Genomic DNA, 23,865 nt, shown 5'->3' with positions numbered 1-23,865 from the left:
TCAGAAATTCAAGCCGGGTTCAGAAGATGACGTGGAAGCAGAGAATACCAGAAAGATGTTTTCCTGTGTTTTATTGACTATGCAAAGGCATTCGACTGTGTGTATCGCAACAAATTATGGATAACTTTATGAAGAATGGGAACTCCAGAACACTTAATTGTTCTCATGAGGAATCTGTACATAGATCAAGAGGCAGTCGTTTCAACAGAAGGGGATACTGTGTGGTTTAAAGTCAGGAAAGGTGTGCGTCAGAGTTGTATCCTTTCACCATACCTATTCGATCTGTATGTTGAGCAATAATCCAAGAAGCTAGACTATATATGAAGAAGAACTCAGCCTCAGGATTGGAGGAAGACTCATTAACAACCTGTGTTATATAGATGATACAACCTTGCTTGCTGAAAATGAACAGGACTTGAAGCACTTACTAATGAAGATCAAAGACCACAGCCTTCAGTATGGATTATACCTCGACATAAAGAAAACAAAAATTCTCACAACTGGACCAATAAGTAACATCATGATAAATGGAGAAAAGATTGAAGTTATCAAGGATTTCATTTTACTTGGATCCATGATCAACACCCATGGATGCAGCAGTCAAGAAATCAAACAACACATTGCATTGGGCAAATCTGCTGCAAAAGACCTCTTTAAAGTGTTAAAAAGCAAAGATGTCACCTTGAGGACTAGGATGCACCTGATTCAAGCCATAGTATTTTCAATTGCCTCATGTACGTGTGAAAGCTGGACGATGAATAAAGAAGACAGAAGAAGAATTGATGCGGTTGAATTGCGTTGGTGAAGAATACTGGATATACCATGGACTGCCAAAAGAATGAACAAATCTGTCTTGGAAGAAGTACAACTGGAATGCTCCTTAGAAGCAAGGATGGTAAGGCTACATCTCACATACTTTGGACATGTTATCAGGAGGGACCAGTCCTTGGAGAAGGAAATCATACTTAGTAAAATAGAGGGTCATTGGAAAACAGGAAGCCCCTCAATGAGATGGATTGACACAATGGCTGCAACAATGGGCTCAAGCACGATTGTGATGATGGCGCAAGACTGGGCAGTGTTTTGTTCTATTGTACATAGAGTCACTATGAGTTGGAACCAACTCAACAGCACCTAACAATATAGCATGTAAAGCACTTAGCACCCTGTGAGACAGACTAGAACTGCCCTATAGGGTTTCATGAGTCAGAATGCGCATGACAGCAAAGGGTTTGGTTTGGTTTATCACAGTTGCAATTAAAAAATCCTAACCAAACAATAAAATATATGTGTGTATTTCAAAATATGTAAATACACATTATAGAAAGATTCCATAAGATACCTCCTTTAGTGTGTGTGTATAGAAAGATAACAGTAAAGGTGTACGTTGAGCTAGTGATAGACTGCCCAGAGGAGCGGAGTAGAGATTTGCAGGGTGAAGGAGGACTTGGGAATTTTCTCTATTGACTTCTGTATTCTTTGACTCTTATACAGAAAAAATAAATTCATCATTACTTATGTAATTAAAAAAAAAAAAGAAGGGAATTAAAATAAACACTTTGCTGATTGCTACTTAGGGTGCCAGTAACTCACCTGGGTTGTGTAGAAAAGCCTCAGGTGCTGATCTGAGTGTCTAACCACTAAGTGACCTTCTAACCTCCTTCCTCGCCAGGGTTTTTTTTTTCCTTTTCTTTTTCTTTTTTTGGCCAACTAAAAATATCCGGCTCAGGAAATGTGGCTGATTGAATAGCAGCTGCACTGAGGACCTACTTTGCATATTAAAACAACCTTGGGGGGAAAAGTACCAAACGCTGACTGCCACCAGCCCCTGCTTGGAGGCGCAGCTAAAGATCGCCACACAGACTTGCCTTGGCCTCCGCATTGTCATTGCTGCACATTTTTAGAAGCAAGTCTCTTTCCACTACGCTTTCTCCCGTAGCGGTGGGAAACTTCCTACAAACACTAGAAAGAAAGGCCGAAGCTGAGGCTGCTTTGGTGCAAAGCTAAGGGTCTTCAGATCTTCCTCAAGCTGTTCCAGAAAGTAGACTATCTACTGCTCTTTCCTTTTCCTCTTTTCTTTAGAGAGGAGTTGATTGCCAAGATACTACTTCTGTTTAGAGGGGGAGAGAGAGCAGAAAGGGAAGGCACAAACATCTCCCTAGCTTTGACACATCCCTCGTTCACTTATAAAGAAATGGTGTCTCCGTTAAAGTAGGAAATAAATAGCAGTAAAGTTCTGGAAAATGAGCTGTGCTCTAAACATAAAACACTGACAAGCCACTTGAAGCAATAATAATTCAGAGTACTATTTGTCATGCAAGAATTAAGACATTCTAAAAGAATCTGCAATCTGCATATATCGTATTCCATTTTTTATACCTAACTCTGTAGTGTGAGGTTCTATTCTTTATATACAAGAATAATGTTGACCCTCTCCCTAGCCATACGGCACCCAGATCCCTTCTGAGCAGTTTTGAAAAAATAATGTGATAGGCTATACAGAGTGTTGTTCATAGCTGCTCAATAAAAATTCCATTGTATTTGCAGAATATTAGAGTTGAATGAAACTTTAGAGATTACCTAGTCCAACCTTCTTGCTTTACAGGTGAGAAAAGTGAGGCTGAGAAAGATTAAATAATTTACCTGAAGTGATAGAAAGCACCTGACTCGGCTAGAATCCAGAGCTCCTGTTCTTCGATCTATAGTCTTTCTAATTTTGATGGTGCCTCACTGAGCCAGTCACACCGCCCCGCCCTGCCTCTCATCTGTGCAACCTAGCAGGCAAGAGTTGCTGCAACAGTCCCTTTCACTTCTTAATTTGTGTCCTGATAACCACGCTATATGAGTAATAAACTATGAGCACCTGGTATGCACACACACACACACACACACTTTTAACATGTGTTAAAAGACCGAGGTCTTACAGCCAGCATTGAATTATGAGAAGGGCACCTTCTACTGTGGAATGTTGGGGAAATGTGGCAGACGTTGTTTCTTATTCAACGCCACTCCCACTTTCTTCTTGCTAAGAGTAGTACTTTCTCACTCAGATATTGGGAGATGGGGAGTAATATGCTCAGAGAAGGTGGACCCAGCCCAGCCGGTCCAAGTACTTTCATTGTCTTGGCCAATGAGATATAAGGGGAAATTGACTGCGAGGCTTCTGGGAACTATTTCCTTCCTGATTAAATAAGCACACATACACATACACAAACACACAAAGAGACTTCCACCTTTCTTCTTCCTATTTTTGAATTCAGCTGTGTGAAGATGAGATGCTTGGTCCTGCTGCAGCCATCCTGGAACAGGAAGGGAAATGTCACCCATACGTTGATGATGTCAGAACAGAAACATGGAAGTGACTGGCTCCTTGATGACATCGCTGAGCTGTTAAAACAACCTGGAAACACCTATCTCCAGACTCACTGTCATGTAAGATAATACGAAGACCTTATTGCTTAAGCCACTTGTGTAGCTGAAAGAATAGTTAGGTACCTCATCTCTCTGAGCCTCAGCTTTTTCCTTTATAAAATGGCAATAACAATACCTAGTAGTTAGCCAGGCAGTTGTGAGAGGGAAATGAGATAATAAAATGACGGATAATAAGGAACTCAACAAATGGTTGCTGCCAGTATCATAACAATTATAAACATCATATCAAAATCCTCAATAGTGGGAATGTTTTCCCACATTCAGATGGTCTCCATGGCCTCTGGTTCCCTCTCCCCACAATGATGATCTGAGGGGAGTCATGCAGCTGCTACCCTCTTGCTAAGTGCTAAGGAGCTCCAGATATCAGGTGCTTTGAGCCTGGGGGCTACGGAGGGCCAGCCTGCAAGAGAAAGAATTTTTTTAAAAGACAACATGTAAAGTCCAAATCATAATTTGCAGTGCATCATGATGACATATTAAAAGATCTTAGAAAGCCATTAAGAATTCATTTCTTCTGCCCTGGAAGTCCCAGCTCTGCCAATCTAGCCAACGGAAATTATCCAACTGAAGAGAAAAACTTCATACACCAAATCTTTAATTCAGCATCATTTCTCTCAGATTTTGGAAGTAAATCATAACATGTCCCCTTGATGTATATAATTATGAAGCCAACACAATAATTTTTATTGGGGACTACGTGGGAGTAAGGCAATATAACTTTTTGGACGAACTTAAATGAAAAAATCAGGATACGAAAGTGTATACAACTATGATTACAACCAGGTGTAACATAGCTGTAATCCTGCTCATTTCCTGTGGGGAACTGATTGCTAAGTGCATACAGCGGGCCACAGGAAACAAGGGGTCTGCAGATTGTGAAGAAACTCTGGCCAGAAAAGGGGAGAAAAGTGAAAAGACAACAGTGCTAATAGTGTGGCATTCCAAGGGCATTGTTAATTTGCCTCTTTTCAAAATGACAGATTTCAAAATGGTCCAGGCAGCCAGGCACAGGGCTGGCTGAAGGCACCAGAGACAGCAGAGATGTGGGCGTTGCCCCTATAGCTGCACCTTGGGGATGGCTTTAAAGGCGGGAGCCCTACCCCCAGAACACAACACAGCCCTGGGGAAGACTATCCAAGAAATAACTCACCTCTTCAGACTCTGCAAGGTAGACGGAGAACACACAGAACCTGGGGCTTGTGAAGCACAGGTAAACAGCTTCCACATGCTATTTCTGTGATAAATACTTTTTGTAGAATGTTTTCTATTGGTCCAACCTCTGTTATAAGAGCCTTGTTTGTGGTCAGAGCACCAGAAAAGCAGAGGCAGACAGATTTCCATTTGTCCCAGGAGTTCTGGAGAGGGCAGCATACAAGCAATATTCCATGAAACCAATTACCTAGGAAAGGCCTGGAGGGCACAGAGATGTACATGTTTAAAAAGCATATGAAAAAATAAACATATGAATATAAACATATTTATGTTGTTAGTGGCGTTGTCGTTTCCAACTCATGGCGACCCCATGTGTAGGGAGAGGAACTGTGCTCCGCAGAGTTTTCTATGGCTGTGGATTTGCAGAAGCAGATTGCCAGTCCCACCTTCCAAGGCGTCCCTGGGTGGGTTCGAACTGCCAGCCCTTTGGCTAGTTGTTGAGCGCATAACTGTTTGCACCACCCAGGGACTCCTAAACATATTTATAGATGTATTGATAGTTGGATGGATGGATGGATGAGTGGATGGATGGATGGAAAGATGGGTATGATAAATATCTTTGCAATTAACTTCTACTGTATGCTATGCCAAATTTAGATCTTCATACATAAATATTGTGACTTATCATGAATTTGGAATTCTTTCTGACTTGCATACTCCTTCTTCTGTCCTCTAGGCAATGATTGTACATGTTGACAAGACACTGTTTGCCTCCAAGGTCGCCAATAGGATGCAGGTAGAAGGCAGGCTGGCAGCACAGGTAGGAATGACACCAAATGCTACCTTGAAGGAATAGACCTCACTGACTCAGAGATGAAGACCATGAACCCTCTGGCTGTCACAGCCTCAGGACTTCCGACTCAGGGTCTCCTGTTGTCATTCCACTTGGCTTCATGCTCCTTGTCCCCCACTCAGCAGTTTCCTCTGAGCAACTATGTCCTCTGATACTGTTGGATCCAAAAACAAGGCAACTTCCTTTTTTTTTTTTAATGTATATTCTACAATGTCCGTTTTTTCCTTTTTAAAAATTGTTTTATTGTAGTAAAATATACACAGCAAAACATTTTTGACATTTTTTTACATGTACAATTCAGTGACATGGATTACATTTCTCAAGTTGTACAACTATCACTGTTATCCATTTCCAAATGATTCCACCACCATTAACAGAAAGTCAGCACCCCCTGACCAGAGACTCCCCTTTCCTCCTCCCTCCTGCTCCAGGTAACCACTAATAAACTATGGTCTCTCTACATTTGTTTATGCTAGATATTTTATATAAGTGGAGTCATACAATATTTGTCCTTTTGTGACTGACTTATTTCACTCAGCATAGTGTTTTCATAATGTAGCATGTATCAGGACTTCATTTTTCCTACTGGCTGAGCAGTATTCCATTGTACGTATGTACCACATTTTGTTTAGCCATTCATCTGCTGATGAACATTTAGGTTGTTTCCACCTTTTGGCTATTGTGGAAAGGGCTGCATAATGTCCATTTTTTTATCTATAAGGAAAAACATAAATAACAGAACCCACCCACACACATGATCTTGAAAGAAAATCAATATAATGCTGTAATCGCAGTGTAAGGAATAAATAAAAGGAAGGTAATTTATAATAAAAGGAGCCGGCGCTCAGCTGCTAACTGAAAGGTTGGAGATCCAAACCCACCAGCTGCTCCTCGGGAGAAAGATGTGGCAGTCTGCTTCTGTAAAGGTTTACAGCCTTGGAAACCCTATGGGGGCAGTTCTACTCTGTCCTATACGGTCACTATGAGTCAAAATTTAGAATAGAATAATACATATTTTCATACATAAGTGCGCAGGTACAAGCACCTTAATGAGGTCAAATTCTTGCATCTAAATGTACGCTCAATGTGATTGTCACAGCCCCAGATGCAGTCATGTCATATCAGCAACTTCAATACCATGGCAACACCGATGTCAGTGATGTGATGTTCTGGAATGGTCAACAGCTCAGAGTAAAGTTCCTAATGAGACAAAGTGCAATCATCCCTCAATTCACATGGTAGTTGCATTTCCAGAATATACAGTGTACGTGAAAAACGTGCAGAAAACATTACACCCAGAACCCAGTGCCATCAAGTCGATTCCAACCCATAGCGACCCTACAGGACAGAGTAGAACTGCCCCATAGAGTTTCTAAGGAGCGCCTGGCGGATAGGAACTGCCGACCCTTTGGTTAGCAGCCGTAGCACTTAGCCACTACGCCACCAGGGTTTCAAAAAAACATTACATTTATATACAATACAAAATTATGTTCAAGGATCAGATAATTTAGAATAGTGGTTTTTTAAAAACTACATAAATGTGTGTGATGTTCAAATGTTGGATAGTGTCATGGATTGAACTGTGTTCCCCCGAAATATCTGTCAACTTGGCTAGGTCATGATTCCCAGTATTATATGATTGTCTGCCATTTTTGTTATCTGATGTGATTTCCCTATGTGTAGTAAATCCTATCACTATGATGTAATGAGACAGATTAGTGGCAATTATATTGAGATCCACAAGATTAGATGGTGTCTTAAGCCAATCCCTTTTGAGATATAAAAGAGAGAAGCCAGCGGAGAGACAGGGGGACCTCACACCACCAAGAAAGCAGCGCCGGGAGTAGAGCACTTCCTTTGGACCTGAGGTTCCTGCACTGAGATGCATGGTGCCTGAATTTGGATGTCTAGCCTACTAGACTGTGAGAAAATAAGCTTCTCTTTTACCTTTTGAATTTTGTATGGCTTGCCTCCATCACCTGTCTGTGTCAGTTTGTCATACTGTAATGGCTTGTGTGTTGCTGTGATGCTGAAGTTACACCACCAGCAGGGTCACCCATGGTGGATAGGTTTCAGAGGAGCTTCCAGAATAAGACAAACAAGGAAGAAAGACCTGCTGATCTACCTCTGAAAATTAGTCATTGAAAATCCTATGAATTACTCACTTGCTTTGGACACGTCCTCAGAAAGGATCAATTGCTGGAGAAGGAGATCATTTTTGGTGAAGTAGAGGGCAAGCAAGGAAGAGGGAGACCCACAGCGAGATGGGTTGACACAATAGCTGCCTCCATGGACTTAGACATACTGGCAACCATGAGGATGGCACAGGGTTAGACAACATTTTGCTCTGTTGTACATAAGGCCACCATGAGTCCGAGTCAGCCCAATGGCATCTATCAGCTCTTTATTGCCTAAAAATATAAATAAAATCTGCTTTTTAAAAGATGCAGTCTGTATTAGTTTCCTAGGGCTAAACTAACAAAATATCATGAATTGAGTGTCTTGTAAGAAGAGAAATTTATTGTCTTAAGTTCTGGATGCCAGGAGATGCTGTGGCCAACTCCCTCCTCTCAATTATATCTCTACCTTTTTTTTTTTTTTTTAAAGGGCTTATTTATTTATTTGGTGATGCTTCCTCTTTCTTTAGTAGTACTAACCTTCGCTATGTGCCAGATATGGTGCTAAGTACTTTGTGCACCTTATTTTATTTAATACTCCCAGTAACACTTCAGGATAGGTATCATTGTTATAATCACCATCCCATGTTACAGAAAAAAAAACTGAGGCACAATTCAGTAACATGTTTGAGGCGACACAGAAAATAAGTAGTGAAGCTGGGGTTTGTACCCAAGTGGTCCAAAAGCAAAACCCACACTGCTACCCTCTGCTCTATGTGGTCTACCCTGCCTCCTCCCTTGTAACTGTCCCAAACTCCCCACATGGGGATGTCTACAGTGGCCTCACTAGGGTTGGTGTCGCCCAGTGAGGTGACTCATGGTGCCCCCCCACCCCTACACGCACAATGGACCTCCTCCAGTAGGAGAACATACAGAATCCTTAGTAATGCCTTTTGTACTGTTATTCATAAATCGTAATTCCCGTACGTCACTGAATATAATAGGAATTTGCTGTTGTTAGGTGCCACGGAGTAAGTTCTGACTCATAGCGACCCTACGTACAACAGAAACACTGCCCGGTCCTCGTAATGGTTGCTATGCTTGAACCCATTGTTGCAGCCTCTGGGTCAATCCACCTCACTGAGGGTCTTCCTCTTTTTCACTGACCCTCTACTCTACAAAGCATGATGTCCTTCTCCAAGGACTGGCAATAGTAGTGACATAAAAACTTGTAAAATGAAAATTACAACTTTAAATTATTATATCCTAAGCACAGGCACAGCGGGGCAGGCGGTTGCAGGAGGGAGCCAAGACCTTTTGGCTGTGAGATGAAACGCCAACAGTTTTCGGAAGAAAACGGAGTTCTTCGTTTCTTTCTCATCCTGGGGCGCCAGGCTCAGTCAGTGGGCGCAGGGGGCCAGGAGCAGCAGCCGGGGCTGTGCCGCGCTGTGGGGGGACCCCCTGGCACCCGCCTGACCACAACCGGCCTGGCCGCGCTGGCCCGGGGCTCTTGCCTCTCTTGAACTTTGCAAGACCTTTCATTTCCCGGCTGCCAAGAGGTATTTTTATAAAAAATAATAAATTTCTGCTGGAACCACTGCACAAGAATTGTAAAGTCATTTTGGTGTCACTTCTCTGACAATGTCATCTGGTGTGGTCCGCACCCCGCACCCACCTAGTGACGCCACCGGACATCTAAAAAAAGCTTCCTTCTGTGTTGAACTGAATTGGGGGTGGGGGGCGGTAACAGAGGTAAGCCAGGCCCCACGCACACAGCCTGTGGATAAAAGTGGTGTCATTCAAAGTAATCACTGTGGTTTCCTGGCTCTCACCTTCTCCAACTAAGGCCTGCTCTGAATCATCGGAAAGACTTCCACTTCCAGAGGAGCCTGAGCCCCCCAGCAGTGCTCCTAGCCTTCCCGTGGATGTCCGTTTAGCCACTGGAGGGCCTGGCCTCTGTGAAATCCCAAGGTCAGGGCCACAGAGCGGCCTAGGCTTAGGGGAATCCTTCAGGGCTGCAGGCCAGGGGGGATTGTCCCCTCCCTCCCCGTGTCACCCGAAGCAGCCAGCCTGGCACGGTGCCTCCCAGCTCCCAGTGTGCAAGGCGTCTTCGGCTTCTGCCCGCCTACCCTCCCTGCAGGGCTCACACTTGGTGCCGCGCTGGGAACCAAGGTCAGAGTCAGCACCCCTGGCGCGCACGCGCACGCCCACACCCACTGGGTCCTTATCCTCTTCCGCCCCCAGTCTGCCTGCAAATAATTTCTTGGCAAGATTCCCACTGATTCTTCAGGGGAGCCTGGTCAGAGCTGAGTCCCAGCTTGAGTTGATCCCCGCCGGCAGGGCAGGCGGGAGTGACAGATACTCCACCAGACGGTTCTTTATTGCTCTGAGGCCGCGCTGGGATAATTGCATCACATTATCCCCTCCATCCTGCTGCTGTCTCCACACCACACAGGCCGGCCCCTGCAAAATGACTACGGCTACAACCACAGGCACTGAAAAGAACAAAACAACATAATCCCACTTTTTCGAAAAGTCTAGAACAGCCCAAAAGGCATAGAGACCCAAGTTTATTAGTGGTTACCAGGAACAGGGGGAGAGAGAATGGAGAGTTAGGCCCACCGGTACTGATCTTCTGTTCGGGGTGATGAAAACCTTGGGAATGGATAGAGGTGAGGATTGCGCACATGGTGAATGAAATTGATGTCACTGAATTATACACTCAAGAAATGGTTAAAATGACAAACTTGTCGTTATATATACAGTAAAACGTGAGAGCAGAACTCGACTGGACTGCCTTGTTTTTCCGAGTCTTGAAAGTTTTGCGCCTGTGGCAAGGTGCCGTCTTACTGCTTTCCTACCGCTCTGTATTAGTGGAAAATATTTGCGTTTTCCTTCTCTGATAGGTTTCTGCCTTGCACAGATTCCAGCTTTCGCAGGTTTTAATGTATTTACCACAATAAAATCACTGCAGTTTGCTAAAGAAGGTTGAATAATTTCTATGTTTTTAAAAAATTGTGTTTTAGGTGAAAGTTTACAGAGCAAACTGATTTCTCATTAAACAATTAATACACAATTTGTTTTGTGACGTTGGTTGCCAATTCCACACAGTGTCAGCACTCTCTCTTCTCCACCCCAGGTTCCCTGATTCCACTTGTCTGGCTTTCCTGTCCCTTCCTGCCTTCTTTGCTTTGCTTTTGCGCTGATGTGCCTGTTTAGTCTTGTAGACATGGTTGAACTACTTGTGTTATTGTTTGTTTCATAGGCCTGTATAATCTTTGACTGAAGGGTGAATTTCAGGAAATGACTCCTATGTTTTTGTTTTTTGTTAAAAAAGAAAAAGAAAAAAGAAAGAAAATGCAGCCCTGAAAAAAGAAAAAAAAAAACAACATTAACAACAGCAAAAAAAAGAACGCTGGCACACAGGACACAACAATAGTGTACGTAACACTCTTCCTAATTGCCTCCTCCTGTTAAAACACAGTAGCCTAACAACAGCGACAGTGAAAATGACAACATGGTGTCTACCACTTAACAAAAGATTTTATCAGTGAGCAGCAGGACGAGGTGTAAAGAGAGATGAATCAGATCTCAGCACGGTCATGAACAAATGATCCTGTCTGAGCCTGTTTCTTCATTTACAGAATGAGGAGAATCCAAACACCCAACTTGGTTCTTGAAGTTTTAATTAAATAACCCACCCACCAAATAATTTATTAAATAATTAAATAATGTGTGGGAAAGCAGGAAGTGGTGCACAAAGGTTACTGGTTACGAGGACCTAATCCCAGCAACTCCAGGTGGAAATTATCTACAGAATCAATGGCTTCCAACTATCCATTTTTTTTAATTATATTTTTCTGAAGTATCATTTTTACTGAGAAACACGTAACAACACTATCCAATGGGGGGAAATCTGTAATTTTAATCATCCATAATTCCACCACCTTAATACAACTTTTAAAATTTTCATGGTTTACTTTCAAAAGAAAGGAAATCCTGGTGGCATAGTGGTTAAGAGCTACGGCTGCTAACTGAAAGGTCGGCAGTTTGAATCCACCAGGCACTCCTTCAAAACCGTATGGGGCTGTTCTACTGAGTCCTCTAGGGTCGCTATGAGTCAGAATTGACTCAGGGACAATGGGTTGTTTTTTTCCAACAGAAATGCCTATTTTTAAAAGTGTTTTAATCATACTTAGGAAACCCTGGTGGTGTAGTGGTTAAGAACTACAACTGCTAACAAAAAGGTCGGCAGTTCGAATCCACCAGGTTTTCTTGGAAACCCTATGGGGCAGTTCTACTCCATCCTCTGGGGACACTATGAGTCGGAATCCACTGGATGGCAATGGGTTTGGTTTTTTTTTTTTTTGTTTAATCATACTTAGGTAGTTTTTAAAATGCATGTGTGTTTCTAAGCAAATGAAAAAATCTCCAGGCACCAGAAAAATATCAGGGCATGAGCTGGAAAGAAAACGTTTGACTCCCAGAATTCTCTCCTGAGGAGGTCACAGGTTTATGAGGAAGAACAAAAGGAAGCAGCTAAATTGGGGTCAGCTTTTTTTTTTAAACTTGTGCACACTGGCTGCATGAGCCTGGTTGCTAAGAAATGGAAGTTGATGCTGGGCTTCCCTCTATCAAGAGCTGCCGAACTGGGGACAACTCTGACACATCCCAGGCAGGGAGACTATTTGGGGAGTCCTCTGAGTCTCGACAGCAACGGGTTTGGTTTGTTTTTTTGGTTAGGAGTAAGAATCCACTCAACGGCAAGGGGTTTAGAGCTGAGGGAGGGGCTGGGAGGTCACTCCGCCCCACAACCACCTAGAAAAAGGAAACCAGAAAAGGGAGAAACAGCAGCAGAGACTACACTTCCTTCATTTCTCACTCTAGGGACATTACTGACTCACAAAAAGCAGCTCTATGGAGAAGACAACCAAAGAAGAGGAACTTGCCACCACGGTCTAATAACACTGAGGTAATTTTAATTTTTACTCTTGGGATGAGGAATGAACAGAGGGGTCTTATTTTCCTCCAGGGGCAGCTGAAAAATACTCCCAGGGGTGAGATATCCCTATACCTGTCCCACCCAGGTTTCCCCTGACTAAGCTGGAAACAGGTCTTAAATCTTAAAATTTTAGATTCTTTAAACTGTGTGTGCTGTGCTAATTTACCTTGGTAAGACAATGGAAGAAACCACTTTGCTCTGACTCATAAATTTGCTCTTGGCCCACAGTATTTATTATAGTTACTGTTTGCCGGATATGGTGCTGGTCCTGTGGAAGGTTCCAAAAGCAGGAGAAATTACCATGAGCTGGACTGTCCTCTTCACTCTGTGCTCTGAACCCAAGATACCTACCATTCTGAGGTTTAGGTTTACAGAAGGAAAATAGAGGCTAGAAACCACAGACTAGCAAGAATTGAAGACATCTTTCTGTCATTTCTACTGAACTAGGTATGTTTAACAGCAACTTCATTTTTCTTCCTTACTTTAACTACCAAGGAATGGGAGTCCACATTCTGCATATCCCAGGAGGTTCTACACTCGTCTCTGAAGCAGGTCCCCTGGAGATAGGTCAGCTGATGGTGACTCTTACTTCCTGGCCCTTTCAAAGCCCAGGTCTGAGTTTGAAACAAGACGTTGTAAAGGCTCATCCTTCTTTTGAAGTAAAGGCTCTTCCTTGTTCTAGCATGGATTTGTGTTCTTTGGGAAAAGAATAACTGATGTGTGTACCTGTTCTTTCTCCTCTAGGATTTAGCAGTGGCCTCCATGGGTTCTGTGAATTCCAGAGGTCACAAGGCAGAAGCCCAGGTAGTGATGATGGGCCTCGACTCAGCAGGCAAGACCACGCTCCTGTACAAACTGAAGGGCCATGAGCTGGTGGAGACCTTGCCCACTGTTGGCTTCAATGTGGAGTCTCTCGAAGCTCCTGGGCATGTGTCTCTGACTCTCTGGGATGTGGGAGGGCAGACCCAGCTCAGGGCCAACTGGAAGGACTATCTGGAAGGCACGGATATTCTTGTGTATGTGCTGGACAGCACAGATGAAGCCCGTCTGCCTGAGGCAGTGGCTGAGCTCGGAGAAGTACTAGACAACCCCAACATGGCCAGCGTCCCTTTCCTGGTGCTGGCCAACAAGCACGAGGCACCTAATGCTCTACCACTGCTGGAGATCAGAGATAGGCTGGGCCTGGAGAGATTCCAGGACTGCAGCTGGGAGATCCAAGCCTGCAGTGCCCTCACCGGTGAGGGGCTGCCAGAAGCCCTGCAGAGTCTGAGAAGGCTCCTGAAATCTCGCAGCCACCTATGCCCCTGGGCAAGGAGTGGGGAGAGCAAGAAGTCTTGACTGAGATACAGCAGCTTATCTTTGCTCACACGAAATGGAAGAACCAGCTAATCCTTGAGAAACTTGCATTTAGCTTGTCAAACAAGAAATCCTTTTGTTCTTGGATAGGCTATTTTCTTCTCAGGATTTATTCTCACTGGTGTTTATGTGGAAAATCAACTATTCTTTGAATAATAATGCTCTTTTAAAAAACCTCAGTGAGCTCCATTGAATAACTCATTACCAAGTGTGAACTAAGCAATTATAATAATAGAGCAACTAGTGATTCCGTAATAATCAGGACTAAAATTCACAGAGGAGAAGAGGTTTCAGAATGGAAAGAGAATATCGTCTGGACGTGGTCACAACTGTGAGTGATTTGGGGTTTGTGCCATTATCACTCTGTGTGCAAGTGACCAGGTTCAGAAGAAGGGGGCAGGGGAGGCTGCTACCACAGAATCTGGGGTTTAGAGGATCACTGGGGAGCTCAGCCCTGGGCAAGGAGCTGGCAGTAAGGCTTCCCTCTTCTCGGGTCCTGATTAACCCTGTCTACCCTTTTGTTGGAAACCCTGGTGGCGTAGTGGTTAAATGCTACGGTTGCTAACCAAAGGGTTGGCAGTTCAAATTCGCCAAGCGCTCCTCGGAAACTCTATGGGGCAGTTCTACTCCGTCCTATAGGGTTGCTATGAGTCGGAATCGACTCGATGGCACTGGGTTTGGTTTGGTTTTTTGGACCCTTTTGTTACCTGGTGTTGGACATTTTTTTTAACCCTTAATTTTTATCCTTTCTTTTATTCTTCTCTTTTCTCCTTCTTGTAGTGCATATCTTCCCTTAAAGGCCAGATTAATCAATTGTTGAATTCATTTATTCTGTGAGACCAGTGGCAAAAGGCACTGAGCTTATAGATCTGAACCAGGCGCTGTAGATGGAAGGTAGGAATTCTGAAGATACGCGTAACAGCAATGCCTTATCCCTTACTGATATTAAAAAAAAAGAAAAGTTGAACATAGTATCTTAGAAGGTTTTTATAACCATAACCCAGGATCCATGAAGTTCCTGAAAGTATTTGTAAAACGCACACATTGGGCCATTTTTCTAGGAAGAGGATTCGTAGCTTTCATGAGGCTTTCAAAGGCATCTGTGACTCCCGAAAGTTAAGAGTCACTGATCTGGTGTTATCCCTCACCCAACCCAGGATTATTTCCTATAATCTCAACTTTTAATAGCAAGGAGCTGACACTTGGTGCCTGTTCAGACATTAAAGAGCTCTAAATGTTGGATATTCCTTCCTATGCTAGATTAACATCAGCCTCCTTATAGCCCTGGTGGTGGTTCTGCCCTCTCTAGAGTATCACAGTGTGAGTTGGCCCTCAATGCCCTTCTAACATCTAAGATCTACCAGGTCCCTCTCCCCAGTCTTCCGTCTTCATTCAGGTTAGGCACGCCCAGTTCTTTCCACTACTTGTCACACACGTTTCAAGATTTTCTATGTTAGACACTAAGAATACAAAGATCAATAAGACAAGTCCTCAGGCCTCGTGGAGCTTTGGTGGGGGAGGCATAACCCTCATAAAAATGCAATAATGGAAGCCCAGTTCAGCAACTGTTCATTGAGCACTTACTTAGGGCCAGGCTCTCTGCTCCATTTTTTACGTAGCCAAAACCAAACCCATTTCCATCGAGTTGATTCTGACTCATAGCAACCCTATAGGACAGAGTAGAACTGCCCTATAGGGTTTTTCAAGGAGTGGCTGGTGGATTTGAACTGCCAACCCTTTGGTTAACAGCAGAGCTCTAAACCACTGTACTGCCAGAGCTCCTCTTTAAGAAAATTGCCTCTAATTCTCATAAGTCTGAAAAGTAGATAATATTCCCATTTTATAACATTGGAAACTGAGGTTCTCTGAGAAGTTAGTTATTAAGTGATGTATCTAGAATTAAAACTGGTTATGTCTAGCTCTAATGGCTGCATTCTTCCACAACAGCATGCTTCTACAGTAAAACCTGTGAAAGCCAGAAACTGTAAGGTGGAAACCAGCTAGAGAAGGAAAACGCAAATATTTCCCACTAATAGAGAGGGACAGAAAAGTGGCAAAACTGCATGCTGTCAAAGGTGAAAAATAAGGCAGTCCCATGGAGTTCCAGCTCTCACAGTTTTTACTGTTGAAGACTTAAGCTAAGGTAGATCTTCAGTCAGGGTCCCTGGGTGGTACAAATAATTAAGAACTGGACTACTGACCAAAAGGTTGGTGGTTTGAACCTGCCCAGAAGTGCCTTGGAAGAAAGACCTGGCAATCTGCTCTTGAAAGGTCATAACTATGAAAATCCTATGGATCACAATTCCACTCTGAAACACATGGGGTCACTGTGAGCCAGAATTGACTCTATGGCCACCGATAGACCTTCAAATCAGCACGTATGATGGGAAGAGCATCCTAGCCAGAGGGAAGAGGCTGCTTGGAAGCAGGAAAGAAAGTATAGGAAGGGTAAGTTAGTGAGCTTGAAACAGGGGCCTGAGGTGAGGGGCGAGCGAGGGTAAAGTTATAACAGGAAACACAACTAAAAAGGAAGTTTCAATCCAAGTTGGGGAAAACTGGACTTTCATAATCGTGAGGTGGGGTCAGAGAAGTGAAACCATCCGACTCGTCCTTTAGGAAGATAACCCAGTGGAAATGTGGGAAATAGAATAAAGCGAAGGGTGGATACTGGAGGCAGGGAGACCAGCAAGATGATCGATCACTGCAATAACAGAGGAGAGGAAGGGAGATAAGAAAATTGAGAGCCCGTTTTAAAGAAAAAAGTTGAGAGAGGAAGAATTTGAAGATACTGAAGATATTGATTCTGAGTGACTAGAGGGATTGGAATGCCATGGACTGGGAAGGCTGACACAGGAGGAACAGCTTGGGACAGGGGCAGGAACTGCTGGGTTCTGTTTTTGAAAAGTTGGATATGAGTTTGTTTATAGCTCCTTTCCGATTGTCCCATTGTCTGCAGTCCTTGAGAAGCTGAATCTCCTGCAGGATGCACCTGCTGGTTCCTTCGTGGAGGCTCATTCCTCATGTGATTCATTGCTTTCCATTGAAGCTCATCTTCAGCAGAAGTCATTTTCCCATGTGACTCCCGGGCGCCCTCGTTGTGAAAGTGCTTCTGCAGAGAGTGGTTTTATGTTAGTTTCTACTAGGATTTGTTTTAGGCCAAACATTGTGTTACTTTCCCATGGACCTCATGGTTGTCTAAATCTGGACCCTACACCCGTTCATGGCACAGGCCTTAGGGTTTCAATGTCTGACAGGTGATTTTTCTTTTTCTTTGCACCCATATCCCAAAAGAGACAGATTAGCTTCTGTTATGGATTAAAATGTGTTACGCCAAAATATGTCTTGGAGTCCTGACCCCTATACCTGTGGATGCAATCCTGTTTAGGAATTAGGTTTTCTTTGCTGTGTTAACGAGGCCATAACAGTGTAGGGTGATATAGAGAGTAGCATAGACACAGAGACAAGCGAGCAGGGGTTGTGGGGGGTGGGGGTGGAGATACTATCTGATGACTGGCAGGTGAATCTACAAGTCCAGGAACTCTAAGGACTGACTGTTACTAGAAGCTGAAGTACACAGGAAAGGACCTCTCCCTAGAGCCACACCCTGAATTCAGACTTCTAGCCTCCAAAACTGTGAGAAAATACGTTTCTATTCTTCAAAACCACCCACTTGAAGTATTTCTGTTACAGCAGCACTCAGGAACTAAGGCAGCTTCTCACATTCCCTGAGCTTGTGGGCAAAGTTTTCTCATCCACTTCTAAGGAATGGACATCTCTTTGATGCTTCAGCTTTTCTGCTGGGCTTAGATGAAAATTTTCTCCCTTCCAAGCCTAAGGCCACATGTTCTTTTCCCTCACAGGTGTTATAACCCAGTCCCAGGACCTAGGGCCTAAATTTGGCTCCTCTAAAACCTCCATGGCTCCTGGGTTCCTGCTCACACTTACTACTTTGGCTGTGGTTTCTCTCTTCATTCCTGTCACTTGAGGATTTTCTTTTCACTTGTTCAAAGACTGCAAAACATTTTTTTTTTTTAAATTATCGTTTATCCAACATCTCTATGACTTTGTAATGGAAAAGGGTCCATCTTCCATGTTACTAAAAGTTCTGAACTCGTTTTTATGTGGCAGGGAGTCTTCCAAGGTGCTGGCAAAATTGCAATATGATTAGATCTGTACTTAGGAAGATAACCTGGTCAGCAGTGTTGAGTGGAGGGAGGATCCCGAAACCAGGGAGATAGACTAGAGGAGTGTCTTAATTTGCCTCCTATTGACCCCATTGGTGAAGGAGGATCCCCACTCTAAATAAGACGAGATGGCAAAACACATGACAGCCGACACTGAACAGATGAGATTGGCAACAGTTTATTAGTCATATGTACTCACAGCCTGGGGGAGGGTCACACTTGGGAATAGTGTGGGTCAGCAGGAGCTGTGGGAGGCAGGCTTTATAGTAACAAGATGGTGGGATGCCCCTGGTTCCCACAAGAGGATGTGATTGGCTTGTTTGAATAAATTCGTGGCCTGTCAGGAAAATGAGACCTGTTAGGTTGAGGACCAGTGGAGTGCAGCTGCTCTGGCTGATAGGGGAACTAGCTGGGTGGAGATCCTTTCCCGCTGGGTGAAGGGCATATTTGTCAAGTGCAGGGGAACTCTTGGTTAGGCCTTTGGGGCCCTGTGAGGCTCAAAGATATCAAGGCAGCATTTGAAATTTTAGGTTTTACAACACAAGGAGGACCAGAGGTCTTCTGTACCATTCCTCTGAAGGGATATTCTGTCACTGCAGCTGCCCTCTTGTTTTTCTGACAGTCTCTTTGCTTCAGCCAGGCTAGCCTCCTCTCTGACACAGAATGTACCATGCTCATTCCCAGCTCCAGGTGTGTGCTCTTTGCCAGACTAGACAGAATGGACAGGAGGGCCAGCAGGTAACTCTGAGTGTGTGCCTAAAGCCCATAGCACTTGAAGGCAAGCGAGCTCAGTCTTAATAATCCTCAGGTAGATTTTTCCATCATCCCCCTCAGATAAGATATGGGAAGAAGGACAAGAAAAACAAAATATAACAATCATGCTGTTAATATTAACTGCAATAACTTCCGGCTAGTCAGTCTTTTGCTAGGAGGGAATGAATGTCAAATCATGTAGAATTATCCAGCCGGTGAGTTTAAACAGTGCTGCTTACACGATTATTTGGATGGGAGGTGGGGATTGAGAGCCTCAGAGTCCAAGTGAACATCCAACTGAACAAAGAAAATCTCGAGAAGGTTTTGGAGGACACTTAAGGATGACTGATACACATGAGTTCAGTATGACCCGGCCCTCCCCGCCCGCAAGATTACGAAAACCGATGAGGGCAGCTGAAATCACCAAGTATTTGTCAGCGCAGTCAAGTGTGACCGCGGTCCCTTCCCACACGGCCCCCGAGAGCAGTAGTTCAGGAAAAACAAAATAATTTTAGAAAGGAAAAAGAAGACTTTTATTTTTACTTGATTTCCACTCCTCTGACACATTCACCCCTGAGGAAATTTGGCTCTGTGGCTCCGGAGTATAAGTATTTAAAAAGCCTCCATGAGACATGAGACATTTGACTTCAGATCTCAAGCTAAAAACCTAATAATGAATCCAGCCTGAAGCACATGGATATTTTTGCAGCCTCCTTCAAGCATGAAACTGCAAACTTAAACAATTAATTCTCATAAAAGCACTTCCAACTCTTCAAATTAAAAAGGAGGCATCATGATTGTAAATTATCTAAGGATTATTAACATGGCAACGTATCATTTTGCAATTTTTATTCTACCTTTTATTTGAACTCCATGAACTTCAATTTCATATGGTGTTAAGTGTTGGCTTAAAGCTGGGAGGAAAATATAAAGGATATAAAGAGCTTTCTATAAAGATTTTCAGGGTTATGGAAATTCCGCCAGGTAATCGTCACCGAGATGGAGATACAGCCCCAACCTCTGCTCAAATTGGGGCTGTATAAAAGGGCACATTGAGGTAGGGTTTGGGCTCCAAGTCAGTCAGAAAGACTGGAACACCAGCTCTTCCCCTCACCCCTGGGTACCCTTGGGCAAATTAGTTAATCAGTCTAAGGCCCAGCTGCCTCATCTGCAAAATGAGAGTGATAATAGGAGGTGCACCCGAAGTTGTCATCAGGATAATAACGTGTTCATCTAGTCAACTTAGGAGTCCCTGAGTGGTGTAGCCTGCTAACCAAAGGGTTGGAGGTTCAAGTCCACCCAGAGGTGTCTCGGAAGAAAAGCCTGATGATCCACTTCAGAAGAATCAGCCATTGAAAACCCTACAGAGCACAGATTTACTGTGACACACAGGGGGTCTCCATGAGTGAGCATCGACTCAAGGGCTCCTGGTTTTTTGGCTTTGGTACATGCACTTTAAATGCACTCTCTTCTAGGAAAGTCTTCCCCTTGCAAAATAGATTGAATGAATAGGAATGATTCAGAAGACTGGGAGTTGAATCCCATACTCAGCTCTTCTCTGAAATCCTAGCACTATAGATTCATTCTTTGGGCTTCAGGTATAAAATAAAATATCTTTAGAAAAAGGACAAAGCTAACTTATACTTTAATAAGAATAAATTCTGAAAATCTTTTCGGAAGAAGTTTTGGTAAGGAAGCAAACACATCAGTTTAAAACAGCTGAAACCAATATGTGGGTGCTACCAAAAAGGGAGAAGGCAGGAATGTCACAACTTTACCTAAAACCATAATGAATTTGGGCCATACAAGTCTCATGGTCCACATAGCCAGGATCTCCCGTGTGCGGAGAGACCTGGGTGTGTGGAACTACTCCAGGTACTTGGAAGGGTGACCTTGAGCTGGGGAACCGCTGAACTGTCTGGCTGGCCCAGAAGCTCCCCTTTAGACTGGGGAGTGGGAGGGGAATGACCATTCTGGCCTCTTCTTCCTCCCGCCCTCTCATCTCGGTCCAGTGTCTTCATTAAAGGCTGGCCCCCAGGGCACATAGCAGGGTAGACAAGTTTGGTGAGTGGATCTGGGCCGAGGTGGGGAATGGCAGATGGAAAACAAGCAGGACAAGCTCTTTACTACTGTTCAGTAGACAGCACTGAAGTCCAAAGGACAACCAGCCAGAAGGTAGTTTCAGCTTTTAAGTGGAAAAGCCGCTTTTTTCTCACTTGTATTCTACGTTTGGGTGGGGTTTCACAGGGTATAGATGGACAGTTCTTAGTTTCCTACTGCTGCTGTAATAGAAATACCACAAGTGGGTGGCTTTAAAGAACAAAAGTTTACTTTCTCACAGTTCTGGAGGCTAGAAGTCCTAATCAGGGTCTTCTGCATGTTGATTCCTTCTGTGGGCCTCTCTCGTAGTTCCTGGTGTCTGCTGGTGATCCTTGGTGTTTCTTGGAATTCCTTGGTGTTCTCCGGTGTTCCCTGGAGTCTGTCTTCCCCCGTGTGTGTCTCTGTGTCTATTTTGCTCTTTTTATGACTCAGAAGTGATTAGGTTTAGGACCTACCCTACTCAGGTAAGATCTAGTCAACATACCACATAAAACACTATTTCTAAACAGGATCACATCTACAGGTATAGATGTTAGGATTCCAAAACGTATTTGGGGTTGGGGGGCACAATTTAATCCATAACAGTCAACACCATGACCCAGGCAGGAAAAGAACCAATGATCACGTAATTTATGGCCCTAATCCTAGCTGGGAAGGAATTCATTCTTTAAACCAGCACCCCAAACTCTTCAAGCAAGTCATTCACAAAATGTACCCTCCTCTCCCATTTTAAGGGCAGCATCAAGTTCTCTGACATCCAAGTCCCAGAGAGCCGAGAGCTCTGGGAATAGAAACCTGCTGGCTGTTTTGTTCTGATGCAGCAGAAGGTCACAAGGCTCTTACTCAAGCTTGGGGGTGGCCCACCACAGGCCCTTCCTTCCCCTTGGCCAGTGATGACTCAAGAAGTTTCTGAAAGAAGCTCATGAACACTCAACCAGCAGGTTCCTTTGGGGGCACTTCTCCAGCGCTTGCTAGATAACACAAGGAACTGATTCCAGACACCATTAGTCAGCATGCCTGACTGAGAGGCATGGACAACTCCCAGGTTTCGCTTATAATACTCCAGTGAGTTTAGGACATAAGATGACACGAAACTACCTAAAGGAGGTCTTCAAGAGGGACAAAAAGAGAAAAAAAGCCATTAAGACTTGTGGTTTAATGTTGGGAAATGAACACTTTACTGTCTCCTACAACCTCACTAGAGAGACAGTAAAGGGATTATAAAAAAAAAAAAAAAAAAAGCCAAAACTCACAAGGACAAAGAAAGTAGAAGAGAGTAGCAGGCTTGAGAATCAATAAAGTATGGAAGATGGAAAGTGACTTCTTAGATCAGAGAAAGCAGAAACTGAAGTGTGAGGAGTTACATAACTCAAAGGACTTACTCGGTGTCAGGCACTGGTCTAGTGCTATACATGCATTCAATCAGATCCATTCTCATTGCTGTCGAGTTGGTTCCAACTCCTAGTAACTCTACAGGACAGCATAGAACTGCCCCCTTGGGCTTTTCAGGGCTGTAATCTTTACGGAAGCGGGCTGCCACATCTTTCTCCTGCAGAGGGCTGGTGGGTTCAAATCGCCAAATTTTGGTTATCAGTCCAGTATTTAACTACTGTGCTACCAGGGCTCATACTAACTCAAAAAATCCCCCCCAACACCCTAGGAGGCTTAGTACCTTAATTTTGGAGATGAGGGACAGAGAGGTCCAATAACTTACCCAAGGTCACAGAGCAGAAGCTGAGACTCTGGAGCGGGGTGGCTCCAGAGACCCTGCTCTGTCTGTACGGCCTCCCAGTGATAAGCAAGCCCATTGGCACCTAACCCAGGAAATCTCAGGAGTTGGAGATATCAGGAAGCACCACAATTCAACAGAATTGGTATTCACACAGACCCTTAGACTACTTCACCTGTTTTACTCGGGCAACTGCCCCTCCGCAGTTAGGCAGAATATTGTCAGTTTATCTTCTGGAAGCATCTACACAGTTGAAGGTGTAATGAGACATCTACAGAAAAAGGAATTAAGTGAACATTTGTGAACTAACTGGTGAGACTGCTCAGACCCTCTATTAGTTTCCTAGGATTGTTATAACAAAACCCAACTGGGTGGCTTATAAGTACAAAAATTGATTGTCTCAAGGACTCTACTGGATTGAATTGTGTTCTCCCTAAAACCTGTGTTGGAATCCTAACTGATATACCTGTGTGTGTGATCCTGTTTAGAAATAGGATTTTCATTATATGTTAATTAGATCTTAGCTGAGTAGGGTGGCTCCTAAACCTAATCACTTCTGAATTATTAAAAAAAGCAGATTAGACACAGATGGAGGCACATACTGAGGAAGACAGATGCCATGCAAAGATCATCTGCACGTGAAGGAACCAAGGATCTCCCAGGGCTACAGACAAGGAACAAACAGACGTGGTCAACACCCTGATTTGGACTTTTAGCCTCGAGAACTGTGAAAAATAAATTTCTGTTCTTAAAAGCTATAGGATTGCTATGAGTCAGAATTGACCCAATGGCAATGGGTTTGGTGTTTTTTGTTTTTTAAAAACAATCCACTGTGGTATTTGTGTTATGGCAAACCAAAAAATACCCATTGCCATCAAGTCAGTTCTGATTCATAGCAACCCTATAGGACAGAGTAGAACTGCTTCATAGGATTTCAAAGGTGCAGCTGGTGGATTTGAACTACTGACCTTTTGGTTAGCAGCCAAGCTCTTAACCACTGTACCACCTGGGCAACTTGTGTTACAGCAGCACTAGCAAACTAAGACAAAATCCAAATCAATGTGTTGGCAGGGTCTTACTGTCTCCGAAGGCTATACGGGAAGACTCTCTCTTACATCTCTCAGCTTTTGATAGCTCCCACCATTTCTTGGTTCACTGCTGCAGCATAACTCCGTCTCTGCCTCCAT

General features: G+C 43.8%; 1 protein-coding gene across 4 annotated transcripts; it reads left to right on the top strand.

Moving 5' to 3' along the window:
* Positions 1-12,254: 12,254 nt before the first annotated feature.
* On the top strand, positions 12,255-22,197 carry ARL11 (ADP ribosylation factor like GTPase 11). 4 transcript variants are annotated; one of them, XR_007513131.1, is made up of 3 exons: positions 12,257-12,526; positions 12,785-14,243; positions 16,869-22,197. XR_007513131.1 is itself a non-coding variant. In XM_049853193.1 (3 exons), exon 3 carries the CDS (start codon positions 13,319-13,321, stop codon positions 13,892-13,894), a length of 576 nt encoding a protein of 191 aa, XP_049709150.1. In that variant the 5' UTR covers positions 12,258-12,526; positions 12,785-13,003; positions 13,301-13,318; the 3' UTR covers positions 13,895-22,197. The 4 variants fall into 4 exon arrangements, 3 of the variants coding, with proteins under 3 accessions (XP_049709152.1, XP_049709151.1, XP_049709150.1); XM_049853193.1 differs by having other exon boundaries at positions 12,258-12,526; positions 12,785-13,003; positions 13,301-22,197; XM_049853195.1 differs by having other exon boundaries at positions 12,255-12,526; positions 13,301-22,197.
* Positions 22,198-23,865: the final 1,668 nt, after the last annotated feature.

The sequence above is a fragment of the Elephas maximus genome, chromosome 14 (genome assembly GCF_024166365.1).
Source record: "Elephas maximus indicus isolate mEleMax1 chromosome 14, mEleMax1 primary haplotype, whole genome shotgun sequence".
Lineage (NCBI taxonomy): Eukaryota > Metazoa > Chordata > Mammalia > Proboscidea > Elephantidae > Elephas > Elephas maximus.
This window is presented reverse-complemented; position numbering and strand designations above follow the sequence as displayed.

Coding starts and splice junctions, on each gene's coding strand:
- ARL11 (XM_049853195.1), top strand. CDS start 13,319: ATGGGTTCTGTGAATTCCAGAGGTCACAAGGCAGAAGCCCAGGTAGTG.